Consider the following 19938-nt stretch of genomic DNA (forward strand, 5'->3'; position numbering starts at 1 on the left):
AGACACAACTTTGTTTACGTTATTTTCACGTGTTTACGTTATTTATTTAAGAATGTTTTAAACAAATATTTGTTTTGTCACGATTAAATAATAATAATAATAATAGTAGTAGTAGTAATAATAATAATAATAATAATAATAATAATAATAATAATAATAATAATAATAATAATAATAATAATAATAATAATAATAATAATAATAAAAGTAAATCACAGGTTGATTTCAACAAAAATGTCGCTGGGTTATTTTCAAAATCAATAGTAATTCATTTTCGAGATAAATTTTTACGCTCTTTCTCTCATTTCTTTTTCTTTTTTTCTTCTTTTTTTTTTTTACTTTTCATTATCTCGAATCGTGAAAGTATAAAAATCTAACTATAAAATTTAAAAAAAAAAAAATAGTAATTTTTATAATTATTTACAATTAGATTGTAAAAAAAAAAAAAAAAAAAAAGAAAGTGAAAGAAAAATAAGAAGAAAAAGAGTCAAGAATAGAAGTATAGGTATATAAAAATTGTGTTTTTAGTAGGCGAATTTTTTACCATCCTGTAACTGGGGAGAGGCGTATATATTTATGCGTATATACATGCATATATATATATATATACACATATATATACACACATACACACACATGCGCACATATATATTATATATATACCGTATTGCTGCATGTTAAAATGGCGCTTGAAGGAACACACGTCGAGAATATTTTTCGTTTCGTAGACGGAAAGAGAGAGAAAGATATATATATATATATATATATATATATATATATATATATATATATATATATATATAGAGAGAGAGAGAGAGAGAGAGAGAGAGAGAGAGACAGGCAGAGAGAAAGAGAGAGAGAGAGAGAGAGAGAGAGAGAGAGAGAGAGAGATTGCACACGTAGCGTGTGCTCGCGCGCTAGCTGTCCGTCGTCTGCCTGGACGAAAAGGTCGAAAGAGCGAAAACCATCGGCGAAACTGACCGAAAGAAACCGAATGCGCACGAAACGTGCTCGTGCATGCATGCTTGCATGCACGAAGCCTACTCATACCAATCTATCTATGTGTACATATATATATATACCTATCTATGTATATAGATGTATATATATATATATACTTACGTATGAGATACGTGCACGTATGTACGCACACGTGTATGCATGTAAAAATCGTTCAATTTTCTCGGGATTTTAGATATTTGTGTCGCATTTTTAAATTAGTTCTTATCGTACCAATTTCAATCTCGAAAAGTTATAAAATATAGAGACAATAGTAGAGTTTCTTCTTGATATATATATATATATATATATATATATATATATATATATATATATATTATATATATATATATAAACACACACACAGATACATTTTTTTATCCATCGAGTTCTCAAGTAGATTTCTTTTTTCCTTCATGACTCACCACATATATATATATATAAGTAAGTACATACTTACATACATAAGTATACAGGATGGATCATAAGTTCCTAGATAGGCCAAAAAATTTGTGAACGATTATAAAAATTACTTCCGAATTATTTCCTTTCGCGATCAATAATAATGTTCGTAGCCTTTAACTTTAGCGTTAACGCTCGTAGTTTTACAATTTTAAAGGAATAAGAAAAAGAAATAACCAAACACAGAAGAAAGAAACAAAAACAGAGAAAAAAGAAAAAACACGGGAAAAATATAAAAAGAAAAAGGTAAAGAAAACAAAAAAAAAAAAAAAAGAAAGAAAGAAAAGAAAAAAAGCGAAACAAAAAACAGAAATAAAAAAGACGAAAATCAGTTTAAAAATTTTGTCAAGGATATATAACTTGTTTTAAAGATCAACTAAGAACTTTTTCCCCGTTTAAGAACTTTTTCGTTCGCCGTGTACATGCGTACGTAAATACATATATATATATATATATATATATATATATATATCAATCGCAACAAAAGGAATTAAAATTATTCGCATAAATTTTTATACTTTTTCATTGGTAACACAATTAGGTAGTACAACATTTGCCATAACCGATTCCGAAGTCTAACGGCTAAAAGAGTCGGCCGTGTTGAATTGTGTAATGAAAGAAGCGGGATCCTACGTCTTAAGCAATCAGGAAAGTGGAAACCCGTTTCGTTCGTACGATCTTCTATCCCCTCCGCCACCCCACCCCTCCACCACCCCCATCATCCTCCTCCCCACCCACCCTTCTCGCTGGACGGTTAACCGGTTATTACTTTATTTGTATACTCTCGTTCATTCCTTCCTTCCTTCTTGTTTTTCTTTCTTTCTTTCGTTCTTTTTTATTTTTTCTTTTCTTTTTGCCTTTCTGTTTCCCTTTTTTTTTTTACCTTTTATGTCTCTTTTCTTTCTTTCTTTCTTTCTTTTTTTTTCTTTCGTTTCGTTTCGTTCCGTTTCTTTTTTTCTCTTTTATTTTATTTTTATTTACTTTTCATTCGGGCACACGCCACGGATTCTGGCCCACTCGCACAAACATACGATACATAAGCAAAATAATAGCGCAACAACAACAACAATGACAACACAACAATAACAACGTATTTATTCTATTAACCAACTATTTCGTGTATGATAGTTAAGTTCGAGAGCGCACATGAGCACGTAGAGAAAGAGAGAGACTATTTTTATTACCCTCCAAAGTAGCCGAAGGTCTTTGAATGTAATCCGAAACGTTGAGAAATTTTTCACGTTGCCGAGTCTCGTATGGTTATTGCGTGTTGATTGGGTGGGTGGGGGGTGGAGGGGGGGCTAAGGCTGTGGCTGGGGAAGGAAAGAGAAGAAAATGGCGGCTGAAAACGCAAGAAAATGGTGGATTTAAAAAAGAAAAGAAAATGGTGGATCAGAAACAGAAGAAAATGGCGGAGCAAAAAAAAAGAAGCGCGAGAAGATAGCGGACGAAAATATCAGCGAACGTCTATTTGAATGTGGATACGAAATTGCAAAAAATCAAATAAGAAGGAAAATAAATAAATAAATAAGTAAATAAATGAAAGCAACGAAATAGAAAGTAGATACACGGCACGATCATTACGAAGGAGGAGGAGAAGGAAGAAGAAGAGGAAGAAGAAGAAGAAGAGGAAGAAGAAGAAGAAGACACGGTTGCCAGATTTCCCATGATTTTCCGAAAGAATATTCTTATCTCGCAAAGAGACGAACGAGTTCCGGCTGAAGAAGCAAGCAAGCATGGCTGGCTTGCGTTGTTACGACTTTGCACGAAGCTCTCTCTCTCACTCGCTCACTTACTCTCCCTCTCTCTCTCTCTCTCTCTCTCTCTCTTGTGCGCGCTCACTCACTCGCTCTCTGTATATGTATATATTTCTCTTCCTCTCACGAATATTCGGCTACGCGAAACTTCGATGACCTTGAGAATCACCAACCTCGCGAACTTCGCTCGGTTGCCATACCATTTCGCATTTCGTATTACGCTTATATTTTCATTTTTTTTCTCTCTCTTTCCTTTTTCTTCATTTTGGTTAATACATATACTAATTTTATATACCGCTCAACTCCTCGTAATATTAACGATCGAACCGTAAATCATATTTTATTTATTTAATGACTTTGAGAATATTTCTTTCTTTTTTTTTTCTCTCTCTTTTTCCCTTTATTGTTATATCTTCAAAGTTAAAATAATAAAAACAATTATTATTATTATTATTTTATTTTTCTTTCTAACTAATTATCCTTTCATACAGGTACGCGTGCATATATACATATGTTATCTTCGAACTATAAATTATTCCGTTATAATATATTAACGCAATTATGGAAATATTTATTGCTGTTTTTATCTCATTTTCTTTCTCCTTCAGTTAAGCGAGGATAACCATGATTTCATTGTATAATAATTTTCTCTCTTTTTTTAAGTGATTACGTTCATATTATTAAATATAAAAAAACAAAAAACACAGAGAAAGAGTGAGTGAATGAGTGAGAGAGAAAGAGAGAGAAAGAAAGAGAGAGAGAGAGAGAGAAAGAAGAGCAATGATCTAATTTCTGGAACACGTAGTCTATTTATAATCTTCCGATCCTAACCTATTACCATCAGCTGTTCGTCTCTCGGCCCGTGTCACGTGACCGTGAAGCAGCGGCACCACCACCACCACCACCACCACCACCACCACCACCACCACCACACCACCACCACACCACCACCATCACCATCATCATCACCACCACACCACCACTACCACCATCACCATCGCCACTACCCGTAAGAAATATCACACGGCGATAAATCTTCTGGTCCGATGTTACGAACATATACGAAAACGATCGAATCTTACCGAAGAAGTTTACGATACTTTTGCGTACAGTGCTAAAATAAGAATATAACGTAAGTTAATCGCTAAATATGGTGAATCTTTTTTTAATAAAGAACATACGAAAAGATCAATTTCAAAATTTTTCTATTATATATATATATATATATGTATTATCTAACCTATACTATTATTTTGTATGTATGTGCGTGTTTATATATAGAAAGAAAGAAAGAGAGAGAGAGAGAGAGAGAGAGAGAGAGAGAGATCATATAATATATACATATATAATATAATGTTTTTATACTATACGTCTAATACTGTATAGTATTCTATATAATATAAATATTATTACAAGATATAAAATTATATATAGAATTATAATTTATCTATATAATTATAGATAAGCTATTGTATATCTATATAGTATTACAAGATATATTATTACATATACATACTTTATATCTATACATACATACATATGTGTGTGTGTGTGTTTGAGCGTATGTTATACGTATATAATTGCAAGTTTTCTATTATTTATATACATACATATATATAATATATAATATATAATATTGTGTGTGTGTATATTTATACATACATATCTATATACATACATACACATACATATATATATATATATACACACACATACATACATGCATATATGCATGTATATATACATACACGTATATTTGATAAAAGTTATCAAGAGTAGAGAGAACGATTAGGTTTCGAGAGGAAGAAATATGAAGGAGAAAAAGTTAGTAGTCCGGCAACGCTGGGCTTCCGAGCGAAGAGAGAACAGGCAGGCAGGCAGGCAGGCAGGCAGGCGGCCGACGGTACAGGCCGATAAAAATAAATTTGCGCCCGGAATAATCGCAGAGCTCTCTCTCTCTCTCTCTCTCTCTCTCTCTCTCTCTCTCTCTCTCTCTCTCTTTTCCCCTAGCAATTCGTACGAAACGTTGGCTACTCTCTAGGTGATGGCTGCTGAGTTAGGTATCTTTGGTGTTGGTGTGTGTATGTATGTATAAATATATATATATATATATATATATATATATATATATATATATTGCTGGATGTTATTGCTGATGCTGATGTTGATATTACCGGCAGCTCATGTCTTGCTTGCCTGTTACTTAAGTAATATTTGAGAAGAATCGTTCAACGTTACAATTATTATTCAATCTGATCGCGTTTAAAGCGCTTGGATAAGAAAGTATTTAAAAAAGAAAAAAAAAAAAAAAAAGAAAAAAGAAAAGAAAAGAAAAAGAAAAAGAAAAAAGAAAGAAAGAATAAATAAAAAAAAAAAAAATCCCCAAGAAAAAAAAAAGTAATTCTAAGGATAGGACCTATATACAATAAATAACATTAATCTACTGACTAGGTCCGTCACTTTTGAAACGTAACGTATAACGAGAAAGAAGCCATTGGTATATACCAACACTGTGAGCGTAACAGAGAAAGAAAGATAGATAGATAGGTAGGTAGGTAGAGAGAGAGAGAGAGAGAGAGAGAGAGAAAGAGAGAGAGAGAAAGAGAGAGAGAAAGAGAAAAAGAGTGGGGCGAAAGAGAAGGTTGTATTTCGAAATCGCGATACCAAAGTACCAAAGAAGAGAGGTATTCCTTTTACATTTTTACAGACACGAGAGAGAGAGAGAGAGAGAGAGAGAGACCAGAGACAACTCTGAAATTCAAAACTCGTAAGAACTCTCGAAATACTCTCTCGTCATCGTCGCTTTTCTCGAATCTTTAAGACTCATAATAACGATGATAACGATAACGATAACGACATTAATGGACGAGAAACTTGTTTTTCTTTATCACTTATAACACAAGTTTATCGAAAACCTCCGATATATACTTATATGCGACTTAACCTTCTCTTTCGAGAAAACCCCTTCCCCCCTTAAGCTTTTTTTCCTACCTTTGCTTTGTCGGTGAAAGAAGAAGAGATAAGAGAAAGACACGAAAGGAAAAAAAAAAAATCCCTAGGACAGTTCCAATATTCTTTTTTTTTGGTTTTTCGAGAGATGAGGAGAAGGAGGGACATTTTTGTTTTGTGTGTTTCTCTTCTTTCGTTGTTGTTTCTTATCACAATGATCATTTTCGATGATCGATTTGGCAATTATGTGATTATTGTTCGATCATTCGACGATATTGCAGACGACGAAGGATATTTTCTTTTCGCATCTCTTTCTATCTATTTATTTGTCTATCTGTCTTGTCTATCTGTTAAACTCTCCCACGAGTTGAGGAACATTATACACGTTTAAACGTCAAACAATAACAAGATCGTAAATGTTCAAATCGTTTTACAATCTAGTTATATAGGACATGACCATGAAATTACTATTACTATCAAAACTGGAATTATTATTCATTTGTCAAATAGCAATTCTATCAACGTTACTTCGATCTTTTCGATTAAATCTTTCACAAAAAAAAAAAAAAAAGAAAAAGGAAAGAGAAAAAACAGAAAAAAAAATCAAGAAAAAAAACAAAAAAAAAAAAAAAGAAAAGAAAAAATATCTTCGACAATAGCTTCTATCTTTGAATGTTTGCAAACGCAAATAGACTTAAAAAAATTTGTCGATTAGATAAGAAATCTCTAATGATTCTATTACGCGTTGTTGTGTGATGATTACATATTTTTCTTACATACATAAAAAAAAGAAATGGAAAAGGATGAAATAAAGAATGAAGAAAGAGAGAAAGAGAAAGAGAGAGAGAGAAAAAAAGAAGAAAGAACAATTAAAAGAGAACTACAAACTTCGTCGTCGGGCTTCTGTCTTAATTTTTACGAGCGTAAAGAAAAAAAAAAAAAAACAAAAACAAAAACAACAGAACAGAACAGAAGGAAACAAAAGAAGTAGTCAATTAGATAAGAAATCGTCATTAAGTGAAGTAATCTCTAAGAATAACATAACACAATATAACATAACATAACATAACATAACATAACATAACATAACAGTGAATTGTGGATTTACATCGCAAGTAATTACTTAATGTAATAATAACATTGCTAATAAAATAAAGAGTAATGAGAACGAGTAATAATTTTTTCTTCTGTTTTTCTTCTTCTTTGTTTTCACTAATGAAGTAATGAAAGGAAGAGTAGTAAAGTCGAAGTAGGGGAACGCAAGAGACGTAAAAAAAAAAAAAAAAAACAAAAACAAAAAAAAAGAGAAAAATAAAAAAGAAAACAAACAAATGAACACCGGACGTTTTACTTATTAATAAAATTAATTTCATATTAATAAAATACCTAATGAAATGAAGAGTAATGAGAAATAGTAAACGTCTTGTTTCTTTCTTTCTTTCTTCCTTTCTCTCTCTCTCTTTTTTTTTTTTCGCTAATGAAAGATTCGACGAGGGGACGGAGGGAAAGTAATAGTTAGCGAAACGTAAGATAGAAAAAAAGAAAGAAAAGAAAAAAAAAAAAAACAGCGAACGATACGCTCGTAATTTCTTACCATTTACCTAACGAAAAAGTAGATATCTCGTCGGTTTTTATTTTACCTTTATTTCTTCCTCTCGCTCTTATTCTTTTCGCTAATGAAATAATAAGGCCAAAAGGAGTAGTACAACTAGTAATAATAGTAATAGTAATATTGGTATTACTGTTGGAGTCAAAACATAACCTAACACCGTACGATTTATTCCCAAAGTAGTTAATATTTGAAACTTTGCCGATGTAATAATGAGTAATCAAAAAAAGTAGATGCTCTTAATTTACATTCTCTTTCCTTTTCTTTTTTTCTTCTATCGTTCCTCCTTTTCTTCTTATTTTTTTATTTTTTACCGATGAGAAACGATCAAAGGAGAAGAAAAAGAAGAAGAAGAAGAAGAAGAAGAAGAAGAAGAAGAAGACGAAGAAGAAGAAGAAGAAGTAGTAGTAGGTTGTACGATAGAGTTGGGAGTCGGTCGAGCAGACTTTTGAAACGACCTGCAGTCTGTGTGCTGTATAGGTTATGTTGAATAGAGTGAGCGAGCAAGTAAGCAAGTAGCGAGGGAGCGAGCGAGTGAGAGATTGAGCGAGTAAAGGGGTGAGGGGGAGGAGCGACAAGAGAGCGAGAGAGAGCGAGAGAGAGCAAAAGAGAAAGAGAGAGAGAGAGAAAGAGGGAGGACTAGAAAGATAGAAAGAGAAGGAAGAAAAGGTGAGGAGAAGGACGAGGAGGAGGAGGAGGTAAAGGAGGTGGGAAGAGCAAGAGGAGGATGGTTCCAGAGGTACGGTGGTGAGAGGTGCAGAGGAGGAATGTATTCGAGAAAAGGAAGGAGACGCGTGTTACGAAACCGTGGTACGCGTGAGCACTATGAACGAGAGGAAAAGAGACAAGAAGAGAAGAGAAGAGAGTATAGGGAGAGGGAGAGAGAGAGAGAGAGAGAAAGAGAAAGAGAGAGAGAGAAGAGAGCTCGTTGGATGAGCGGCTCTCTTCGGCTGGCCGTTCGCTTCGTCGTTCTCTGCCTTTTTTCATCCACCTCCGCCTCTTCCACCTCTCTCTCTCTCTCTCTCACTCACTCTCTCTCTTTCTCTCTCTCTCTCTTTGTCTTTCTATCTCACTCTTTCCTCTTCTCCAACTATCAGTCTGTTTCACTCGCTCTTACGTACACGCTCACGCACCAGCGAACAGTTTCTGTTTCCTCCTCCTCCTCCTCCTCCTCCTCTACTTCCTCCTTTTACTCCTCCTCATCGTGCACCTCCTTCTTCTCTTCACTTCACTCCTTTCTCTTCCTCTCCCCCCGCCCCCGCCACCTCCCCTTGCCACCGCCTTCGCCCCTCCTTCCCCCTTCCCCTTGTCTCGGTATTTGCTTCGAGCTAAAATAAAAATAAGAGAAGGCTTACGAGAGAAAGAGAGAAAGAGAGTGAGAGAGAGAGAGAGAGAGAAAGGGAGAAAGAGAGAGAAAGAGAGAAAAAGAGAGAAAGACTTCTCGCCCGCGCTGAAACGCGTCTTCTCGCGATTTACGCACGTCCGAGGAGCTGACTTTTAAAAACTCTTTCCTTCCGTACCACCTATCGACTATTTTCTTCTTTTTACATCTCGTTTATATATATATATATATACGTATATGAACGAGAAAAGAAAGGCGAATATATATATATATATATATATATGTATGTATGTATATATGTATGTATGGATATATGTATGTATGGATATATGTATGTATGTATATATTTATTTATTTATTTATTTATTTATTTATTTATTTATATCGAGCGTCGTGGGAGTACAGGAAACTCCGATAATCGGGACCGAATAACCGAATTTTAAATTTTCGCGCCAATTTCATACATTGCAGGTACATATACGTGTGTGTGTGTGTCCAGCAAGGACGTATATTCCCTTCTCAATATAACCTAACTTTTTTTTTCTTCCGTATTTATTACAACTTCTCTCTTTTTCCCTTTCGAATATAATTCCTGAAAGAATTCGTCGTTTTTGTAAAAAAATAAAGAGTGGGGGAGAGAGAGAGAGAGAGACAGAGAGAGAGACAAATAGGCACATAGTATATTTCTATTACAAACTCTTTTTTTTTTCTTTTTTCTTTTTAATTACTTCATCGGACCTTTTTGATTTATTTTTAATTATTATATATTTCAATATAATTCATATTGTCCAAGAAAATGGAAATGAGGAATAAATAAATAAATAAATAAACAAAGATACAAGTAATTGAATATACATACGCGCAAATATATATTTCTATTATAACCTCACTTTTTGTTGGTTAATCTATTAAAACATTTTTTCTTTTCCGTTCCCGAATATTTATCATTTTTCTATGGTACATATAAAATTCATCATCCAAGAAAATAGAAGCAAAAGAAAAAAGGAATAAACAAATTAATTAATTAATTAATTAATTAATTAATTAATAATAATAATAATAATAAAAAAGATAAAGAAAAGAAAAAAAACCTATAAAATATACAAAGATGGAACATAGAAAGACTTTGAGAACAAACTCACGACTTGTTTTACTCGACGGATGCACCAAACGATAGGAAGGTCAGGGTCATGTTAAAACGATAATAATCAAATATACATTAGATACATATGTACATATATATATATATATATATATATATATATATATATATATATATTTTATATATATATATATATATATTATATATATATCGCATAGATAACGTGCTCCTTGCATTTTGAAATAGCGATTGATATTCGAAAGCGTGCTTAGAAATGATGATCGATTTGAATGGTGATCCAGAAAAGTGTGAATCCTTAGACCCTAATGGAGACTCAGGTCACCAGAACTTTTTTCCAAGGAGTTTCATCGAACGAACGACGGAAGAATTTCTTTCGTCCGTTAAGATTGAGGAAGGTCGTGGAATTCCAAAGGATATCATCCCGATTCTAACGCCACCCGTGTTTGATTCAATCGACTTACTTTCCCTCTCTTCAGAAAGAAATAGAAAGAAAAAGAAGGAGAGAAAAGGAAAGAATTTTACTTGGAATTGGAACTAGACGCCATTAGGTCGTCATGTTTTTTTTTTTTCTTTTTTCGTTTTCCTTTTTTCTATTCTCGCTTCGCGATTTAATATTTTAAATTCATGAAGTAGAATAAAAAATTAAAAAATGATGATGGAGTAATAATACAGCATAATTTTGATTGTTATCTCGAAATTTTTATATTTATCTTGAATTTTATTTGAAATTGAAATTAGGCGTCATTAAGACGTCATATTTCTTTAATATCTTCTTTTTCTTCGGACTCCATCATTAATATATCAAATTTATTGAGAATAAAAAATTTAATCGAAATAATCGAATATAATAGAACAATCTTGATACTGCGTTTTTGTTTTTTTGCGTTTTTTTTTTTTTTTTATCGTACGAGTAATTACCTTCAAATATTACAATCGAATTACATGAAAATAATTGTTTTCTTCTTTTCTACGTCAAATTTTATTTGTCAATTAAAACATGGTGTTGTTCAGTTCCCCCGCACCCTTTCTGCCCTCAAAATTTTTGAGCTTCAAGATGTAACTAAATTCGATGATAATACGAAATTAAGATATTATATAATAGAGTATGTATGGCCGCTTTCACCAATTTTTTTTTTTTTTTTTTTTTACGACTGGTGAAAACGATCAACGCACTCACAAAAAAAAGAGAGAGAGAGAGAGAGATCTCTTTTGAATGTCTTCTATAAGCTAAACGATACATCGAGACTCATTCGTCTCTTCGCTCTCTATTTCTTTTGCTTTCATATAACCCTAAACGTTCTCGAATCGGTTGTATCGAAAAATACAGGTTCATCGGTTACGACTATAACTATGACTACGACTACGACGAATGTGAGTTAGTTTATTCATGTATTCCAAAGTTATGGAATACATGAATAACTTGTTGGTCGGCACTGTGCCTGAATATGGTAGAGTAGAAGAAAAAGGAAAAAATTAAAAAAAATAAATAAATAAATAAAAAAAAAAAAAAGAAAAGAGAAGAAGGAGCAAAAAAAAAAGTAAAGAAAAAGGTGAGAAGGATTCAGCAAAACCAAAAAGATATAAGAAAGAAATGCGCGAGGTAAGATGAAAAAGAGAGATAGAGAGATACAGACAGATAGAGATAGAGATAGATAGATAGATGGATGGATAGATAGATAGATAAAAAGAGAGAACTAGAGAACAAAAAAAAGAGAGAGAGAGAGAGAGAGAGAGAGAGAGAAAGGAAACGATCGTAGACTCCTAAAGCGATCTTATTGATAAGCTCGATTTATCCTCCGAGGATTTATCTGCGACACGTGGCTCGCGCGTGTATTCGCCATCCTTTTCTTTTCTTTTATTATATTTTATAACTCTTTCTCTTTCCTTCTCTCTCTCTCTCTCTCTCTCTCTCTCTCTCTCTCTCTCTCTCTCTCTCTCCCACCCTCCCACCCACCCTCCCTCTCTCCTTGCCCATTTCTTCTTCTTCTTCTTCTTCTCTCCTTTTTTCTCTCTTTATATATCTATCCCCGTCTCGTTCTAACTCATCCTTTCCTTTATACCGCGCCAAAAGGCCTCCCGCGCCACGTGCTTTTCACGTTTACATTTTTTTTCCTACCCCTTCCTCCTCCACCCTTAGCTCACTCTTTCTTTCTCTCTCCCTCATCCCTCTTACCCTTCCACCTTCCTCCCTCTCTTTACCATCGGTTTTTTTTTCTTTCTTTTGTTCTATATCCACGTTCTTTTACACGTACCACCTCTGTCTGTGTGTATGTGTGTGTGTGTGTGTATATATATATATATATATATATATATATAGATAGATACATCTACACCCAACATTATTTCGTTGAAAACTTCGGAGAAACTTTTTCTTATGTTTTCTTTTCTTTTTTTTTTTTTGTTTTCTTTTTATTTCTTTCCTTTTTCTTTTTCTTGTTCTTTTTCATTTTCTCTTTCTTTCTTTCTTTTGACACTACTGTGTGTCACAGAACGAATAGAAAGAGAGAGAACGAGCATCGTGGAACATTTTTATCTCGACGCGATTTTCGACGACACCAACACCGTAATAACTTCATTTTCTTTTTCTTTTTTTTTTTCCTTTCGTCCAAAATTTTTTTCATACAGGACGGACAGTGTATGGACGAGGAGTCCGTGAAAAAAAATTTGCCAAATGATTTTGGACAAATCACAGTTTAGCGATTCTTCGAGAACAATTTTGATTTTTTTTTTTTTTATTTATTCCTAAAGTAGGCGGCATAGAGGTGGGTGTTACGGATGGTATTTTGAAATATTTTTACAAGTATTTTTAACAGATCTTGATAGGTAATTATTTACAATTAATAAAGTATTTAATATAAGCGAGTCAATAATCCTTACGTAATCCTGACATTTAATTATTTAATAACAATCGAAATATTCGTATAAGCTTTGTCGACCGTTCCTTTTGAGAAAATATTTATTATTAATTAATTAATCTTAAAATACTGATCGACGAAGTAAGAGATTGTGGTCGATTTTTTTTTCTTTTTTTTTTTTTTTCTTCTTCTTCGTCAGATTATAAGATTCTACGAGGAATAGTAGAAACTTTTGACTCATCCTATAATAAAATAAATCATCTTTTTTCTTTTCTCCTCTTCCCTTTATATTAAATTATCAATATATAAGAGGAAGTATTTTCTTTTTCTTTCTTTCTTCTCGAATATAGTACCTTCTTACGATATGTGTCATTTAACGTGAAAATGTAAAATGGCCGATATAGAATTCCGAGAAGCGTAAGCGCATAGCAAATATTATTTACCAACGTGTTAAACAAAAGGACGAATTAAAAAGATGTAAATATCATCTACGTGGATACATAGGATATATTACGTTTTGCAAATTCGTTTGCGCGCGATGACATAAACAAGAACGTGTCTCGGAAACAACGTGGATTGTGGTAAATTGATCGATACCACCACTGCACGTGTTTCTCTCTCTCTCTCTCTTACTCTCTCTTTATATATATATATATATATATATCATTTTCATTGTTATTTAGTAATGAAGTAATAATAAGGTATTTGTGCGAAACGATATATAATCGAGAGAAAGAGAGAGAGAGAGAGAGAGAGAGAGAGAGAGAGAAAAAGAGAAAGAGAGAGAGAGAGAGAGAAACATTTGTTCCCTTGGTTGTCAACGAGAACCATTCGTTTCTTTAAAAAATAGACGAACGGACGATCGTAGTCGGCGCCATGTTTCTTTCTTAAAAGTTCGATACCACGTGACCACTGCGTTATGCGTCACCTGACATCGCGAGAATTTTTAATAAGACGTGCTCGCATGCTTAACGAATCGCCGCGTCCCTCCGGAATAAGTAGAAAGTAAAAGTAGATAGATAAGATATGCGTGTATATATGTGTGCGTGAGTGTGTGTATGTATATTCATATAGATGACGTTTGATCCTCTTCGAGAAAATCATCGAAAGAATATAACGAGGTTTATAAGAACAACAGTTCTAGAAAATAAGTAAATACTATGGTATAGTAACAATAAGCTTTGTCCTTGGTTCTACTCTAGGGTGCAATAGCGTGGATCTAGATAAGAAAAAGGAATGGGTGGGTAGGGGGTGTAGGAGAGGGGACGGGCAGGCAGGCGGATGGGCGGCAGGAGGGAGAGAGAGAGAAAGAAAAAGAGAGTGAGAGATGGAGCGGAGAAAAAAGAGGGAGGAGGGTTGGTTGAGAAAGAAGAGAAAAGGTGGGGAAGATTGGTCGAAGGAGGGAGATAGTGAGATAGATAGATAGAGAGAAACTTACATCTTGTAGTGATGTTGCATGTGGTGACCGAGATGCAAGTCGGCGGCATGCTGTTGCTGGATCTGCTGTTGCTGATGCACGGACTGATGGTGGTGAGTCTGCGGGGGATCCAAGGTGGAGGCACCCAGCAGGGTGGCGCTCTCCCTGAACAGCGTTGCCACCTGCATACTCTCTGAAGAGATCTCTGACGCGGGGAAAACCGCGATGAGGATATTTCACCTCCTCCTCCTCCTCCTACCCCTTCACTATTACTACTCCACCTCCTCTTCCTTCCTTCCTTCCTTCCTTTTTCTTCTTCTTCTTCTTCCTCCTTCGGTTCTTCTACCTCCTTTTTATCTTCCTCGAGAACGGTCCTTTTTCTTCGTGAAGAACCTTCGTCGAGGTTAACTTCGATGACCACCGACCGACGGACCGGATCCGTGCAAAGCCCACCTCCACTTACTCTTCTTCTTCTCCTTCTTCCTCCTCCTCCTCCTCCTCCTCCTCCTCTTTTTCGTCTTTCTGTTTCTTCTTGACGAAATAATACTACCACACTATTCTTTCTCTTTTCCTCTATCTTTCTTTCTCTCTTAATATTTTTTCCTTTTCCTTCTTGATCACCACCTCCAATCTCACCTCTTTCTCCTCCCTCTTCTTCCTTCTCTTCTTCCTTTTTCTCCTTCTCCTCTTCTTCTATCTCTTCTTCTTCTTCTTCTTCTTCCTCTACTACTTCCACCACCACTATTGCCACCACCACCACCACCACAGCAGTTACTATTACTACAACTACTACAATTTCTCCTGGCGACGCTGCCACTGTCGCGCTACTCCACGAGACGACGACGATGCTCTTGGCGTTGCTCGGGCTAGTAACGATCGCTGCTTCACCACCGCAACTACTACTACTACTACTACTATTACTACTACTACTACTCCTCCTGCTGCTGTTGCTGCTGCTGTTACTAATACTAATACTACTACGACCACCACCACCACCACCACCACCACCACCACCACCACCACCACCACTACCAACACCAGCACTACCACGACGACCACGTCCACGTCCACCACCAGCAGTAGCAGTAGCACTATTGATACTACCACTAGTACTAGTACTAATACTAATACTCCTTTCTGCTAGTAGAGCACCAACTGACACTACTACCAGCAATCACACGGCCGTCGCAACGAGTACGTATACGTACGTAGGACAATGACGACGACACAGACGACACAGACGATAGATAATGTCCGTCTGTCTTTCTGTCTGTCTTTCTATCGGTGGCCCGTGTTCCGTGTGTTTCTGTGTGCGTCGTGAGACTCCTTCTTCCGTCGCGGCGACGGGACCGACGGTGTTGCGATCCGTTCGGTCGCCGTCGACTACGCGACGATCTTCTTCTCTTATTTCTTTTTTTTTTCTTTTTGTTCCCTTCTCTTTCTTTCTCTCTCCCTCTCCTTATCTTCTTTCAACTTCTTTCTTTTCAATTTCTCTTTCGTTCCTTCCTTTCTTCCTTTTTACTTTTTCCTCCCTCCTTTTTTTTTTATTTTTATTTTTTATTTTTTTTTTTACTATTATTATTACTACTAACGTTCAACCTATCTCGTTCTGTCTATATTTATATTATATATATATATATATATATATAATATATTATTATTATAATTATTATAAATCCTTCTATAGATCTTCTTCTATAGATCACACTCTTTTCCCTTCAATAGATCTCTTCTTTTTCCACTTGGTTTGTTATATTGAAGATTAATCCCCTCGGTACGTCCGAACCGGTGGGCCGGTTGACCAGTGGGCCGGTTGGCCGGTGGGCCGGGGGTGGTGTGGGGGTAGAAGAGCGCGCGCGTATGTGTGTGTGTGTTGTTCGTACAAACAGGGGGAGGGCGAGGAGGAGGAGGAGGAGGAGGAGGAGGAAGAGGAAAGGGGTGATGAGGATAGGGGGAGAAGATCCTTTCTTCTATATTCTCTCTCTCCTCCCCTTTGGTGGGAAAAAAAAAAAATATAATCCTCACGTAGGTCGTTGAAAGTTGTTTTTTTTTCTTCTCTTTCTCTCTCTCTCTCTCTCTCTCTCTCTCTTACTCTCTCTCTTCTTTCTTTTTTTATTTATTAATTTATTCTTTTCTTCGGGAGGTGGGAGAGGGTTGAGGAGGAGAGGGGGTACTTCAATCGAGACCCCTAGAGCTCGTCGATGTTTTCGATGATGTTTTCGTCCTCCTAGTAGTCGTCGTCCTCGACGTCGTCTTAGGATTCGTCCTTTCTCCTTTCATCGTCCTTTTTGTCGTCGTCATTATATACGCTTTTTTTTTTCTTTTTCCTTCTTGTTACAGCGACTATATACACGGGCGCGCGCGCATAAGCGCGCACGAACGCACACACACGAAACACTATTTTTATGAAAATTTTTAGGAAAAAATCGATCGGGTAGAATTTTTCGGGACACCCGATATATACACGATCTTTCCGTACTCTCTCTCTCTCTTTCTTTCTAGGTGTATATGTATATGTGTGCGTGTAGTTGACACTCCAAGTACACGTCCGACGGAGCAACGAACGAGATTGCCACTCCACTTCTCCGTTCTTGAATTCTCTTCTTCTTCTTCTTCTTCTTCTTCTTCTTCTCTTCTCTTCTCTTCACTTCTCTATTCTCTACTATTCGTTTCTTCTCTTCCGTTATTTATTATCTTCAAATATTATTACGTCTATCCGGCACGGGTAAGGTGATGGCGAAGGATTAAAGGGATGGTTTGGAAGAAGGGTGACAAAGAAGCATATATATATATATATACACGCATATACATATGTATATATGTTCGTATGGTATGTATATGTATGTGCATATATATATATATATATATTTAAATTTATACAATATATATATATAAATATATATATCAGGAAAAAAAGGAAAAAGAAAGGAAGAAAAAAAAAAGAAATTTGTTATCACCAATAAAATCAAGGATTATTGAGAAAGAACGAAGGGAATTAGAACGAATGAAAGACGTTGTTGTTATTGTTATTGTTTGTTGTTCTTCTATCCACTGTAACAACTTTTCTAATAAATTTTTCAATCTATCAGCCTATCACACAATCGCACAACGGTCACAGTAACAGTTCCTTCTTATTTTTGAGTTTCCTTTTCTTTTTCTTTCAAATTGTTCCTTCGATTGTTACTCTTGTTGTTGTTATTGTTGTTATGTTGTTCTTCTTCTTCTTCCTTATTTTTTTATAGCAATCGATGAACGACGATAAACGACGAATTGGACGGAGAAGCTCGAAGCGCCTTTCTTGATACAATAATAATAATAATAATATAATAATAATAATAACAATAATAATAATAATAATAATAATAATAATAATAATAATAATAATAATAATAAGAGAGGGATGCTCGTCGACTGGACGTCTTATGTCGGAATTACGATTTACTCGAATTACGATTAATTCTCAATTAGGATTGTACGATGTGAGAGAGAGAGGTTGACGATGATGACGACGATGACGATGATGACGATGACGAAGAGGACGACGAGGAGACAACGACGAACGATGATAAAGTTATTATTATATTATTATTATTATTATTATTAATTATAACACCGTAGAGAAAAGAATAGTCGTGTTTCGTAAAGATGACGATGACGACGAAGACAACGACGACGACGACGACGATGACGATGATGATGATGATGATAATAATAATAACAATAATAATAATAATAAGAAGAAGAAGTAGTAGTAGTAGTAGTAGTAGTAGTAGTAGTATAGTTAGTAAGTAATAGTAGAACCGAGAAGAGAGCAGGCGGCGACGGAGGAGGGGAGGGGTGGAGGGAAGGGGGCAGCTGCTTTTCTCTGCGGTTATATTATTATATGTCGATCTCGGTGATACATTCGCGTGTATGCTTGTGTGTGTGTGTGTGTGTATGTTTATGTGTATATTTGTTGTATGTTGTATTCCTGGGGCCCGTCGGTGGTCGTCGTCGGCCGTGTGACGTGAACCGGCGGCGCGATGATGCACCCACGCCCCGGACGGAGCAGCGCTTCGTCAACGGTGCGATATCTCTTCGCACTCGACGATCTCGTTCGTTTCTGCTATCACACTCCCTCTTTCTCTCTTCTTCTTCTCTCTCTTTCTCTCTCACTCTCTCTCTCTCTCTCTCTCTCTCTCTCTCTCTCTCTCTCTCTTTATATATATATATATATGTATGTATATGTATATATATGTGTGTCTCTTTGTGTGTGTGTATATATATATATATATCACACTATATTCCTCTATGGGTTCACGAGAGTTAAGTAGAGAAGAGAAATAATTCGAATATCTAAGAGTATCGAATTGGTCGAAACTTTTAGCTAATGGTTTATATTATCAGGGATTCGATAACGCTCTCTTTTTTACCACGTCGATGATGATCCTCGTGCCGAGGAAACGACACCACATACGCACATATTTCCCCACACACACATATATATATATACGTGTATATATATATATATATATATACACATACACGGACAACACACACGACGTCACACACGTTTCGATTTTGTTCTCCTCCCTTTTTATCACCCCTCTCTTTCTCTCTCTTCTTCCACTCTCTCTCTCTCTCTCTCTTTCTCTCTCTCTCTCTCTCTCTCTCTCTCTCTCTCTTTCTCTGTCTATCTATCTTTTTCTCACTTCTTCGCACTACCCACCCACCCACTCTTTCTCTCTCTGTCTCTCTCGAGTCGTGTAAACACGCGCGAGCGCGCACGCACACACACTCTCTCTCTCTCGCAAAGCCGCAAAATCCGCGACCGCCGCGGCAGCAAGAGTCGGCACCGCACTGCCTGACCGTTCCGCTCGTTCGGCAGCACGAACCTCGCCGTTCGCACGTTTCCGTAGGCGCTCGTTCGCCTTCGCGCACGCTCGGCTACGACGGAGCCTGCGGCGACGCCGGCTACAGAGCCGCCGACGCTTTGCCCGGCGCTGCTCCTCTTCCCCCGCCCCTCTTAGACCACCTACCGCTAACTCTATCTCTATCCCTCTCTTTCTCTCTAGCTCGCTCGCTCTTCACTGAGAACGCTCTTTACGTCCTTTTCTTTCTTTATTTCTGTCTCTCTTTTTCTCTCTCTCTCACTCTCTACATCCTCTTTGTCTCTCACTCTCTCTCTCTCAATTTCGCGTATACTCTCCATCTTTGTTTCTCTCTATCTCTTTTGCACTTTCCTTCTCTCTCTCTCTCTCTCTCTCTCTCTCTCTCTCTCTCTCTCTCTCTTTCCTTCTATCTTCATCTCTATCTCTATCTCTATCTAGCTTGCTTCGCAACGCTCCCGAGGAACAGCGTAACGGATCGATCGTCACCGATCGATGGTAAATCGAGGCACGCGCTCTCCGATCGATCGACCAACGACGACCGACCGTTGGATGAC

The 19938-nt window shown here is 36.1% G+C and overlaps 1 protein-coding gene across 4 annotated transcripts in view; it reads right to left on the reverse strand.

Annotated features, from left to right (window-relative positions):
• The window catches only part of LOC124428104, an 80226-nt gene extending 60865 nt beyond the window's left edge, over window positions 1-19361 (reverse strand). Inside the window, exons 1-2 of one of the 4 annotated variants that reach the window (XM_046971749.1) lie at window positions 19226-19361; window positions 14535-17810 (exon numbers count right to left, since the gene is read on the reverse strand). In XM_046971749.1, coding sequence (XP_046827705.1) covers window positions 14535-14701 — 167 coding nt within the window. In that variant the 5' untranslated portion in view covers window positions 14702-17810; window positions 19226-19361. Of the gene's footprint in view, window positions 1-14534; window positions 17811-18925 lie in introns of all 4 variants that reach the window. The other 3 variants (XM_046971746.1, XM_046971748.1, XM_046971747.1) reach the window with 3 other exon arrangements.
• Window positions 19362-19938: the final 577 nt, after the last annotated feature.

The sequence above is a fragment of the Vespa crabro genome, chromosome 11, assembly GCF_910589235.1.
Source record: "Vespa crabro chromosome 11, iyVesCrab1.2, whole genome shotgun sequence".
Taxonomy (NCBI): domain Eukaryota; kingdom Metazoa; phylum Arthropoda; class Insecta; order Hymenoptera; family Vespidae; genus Vespa; species Vespa crabro.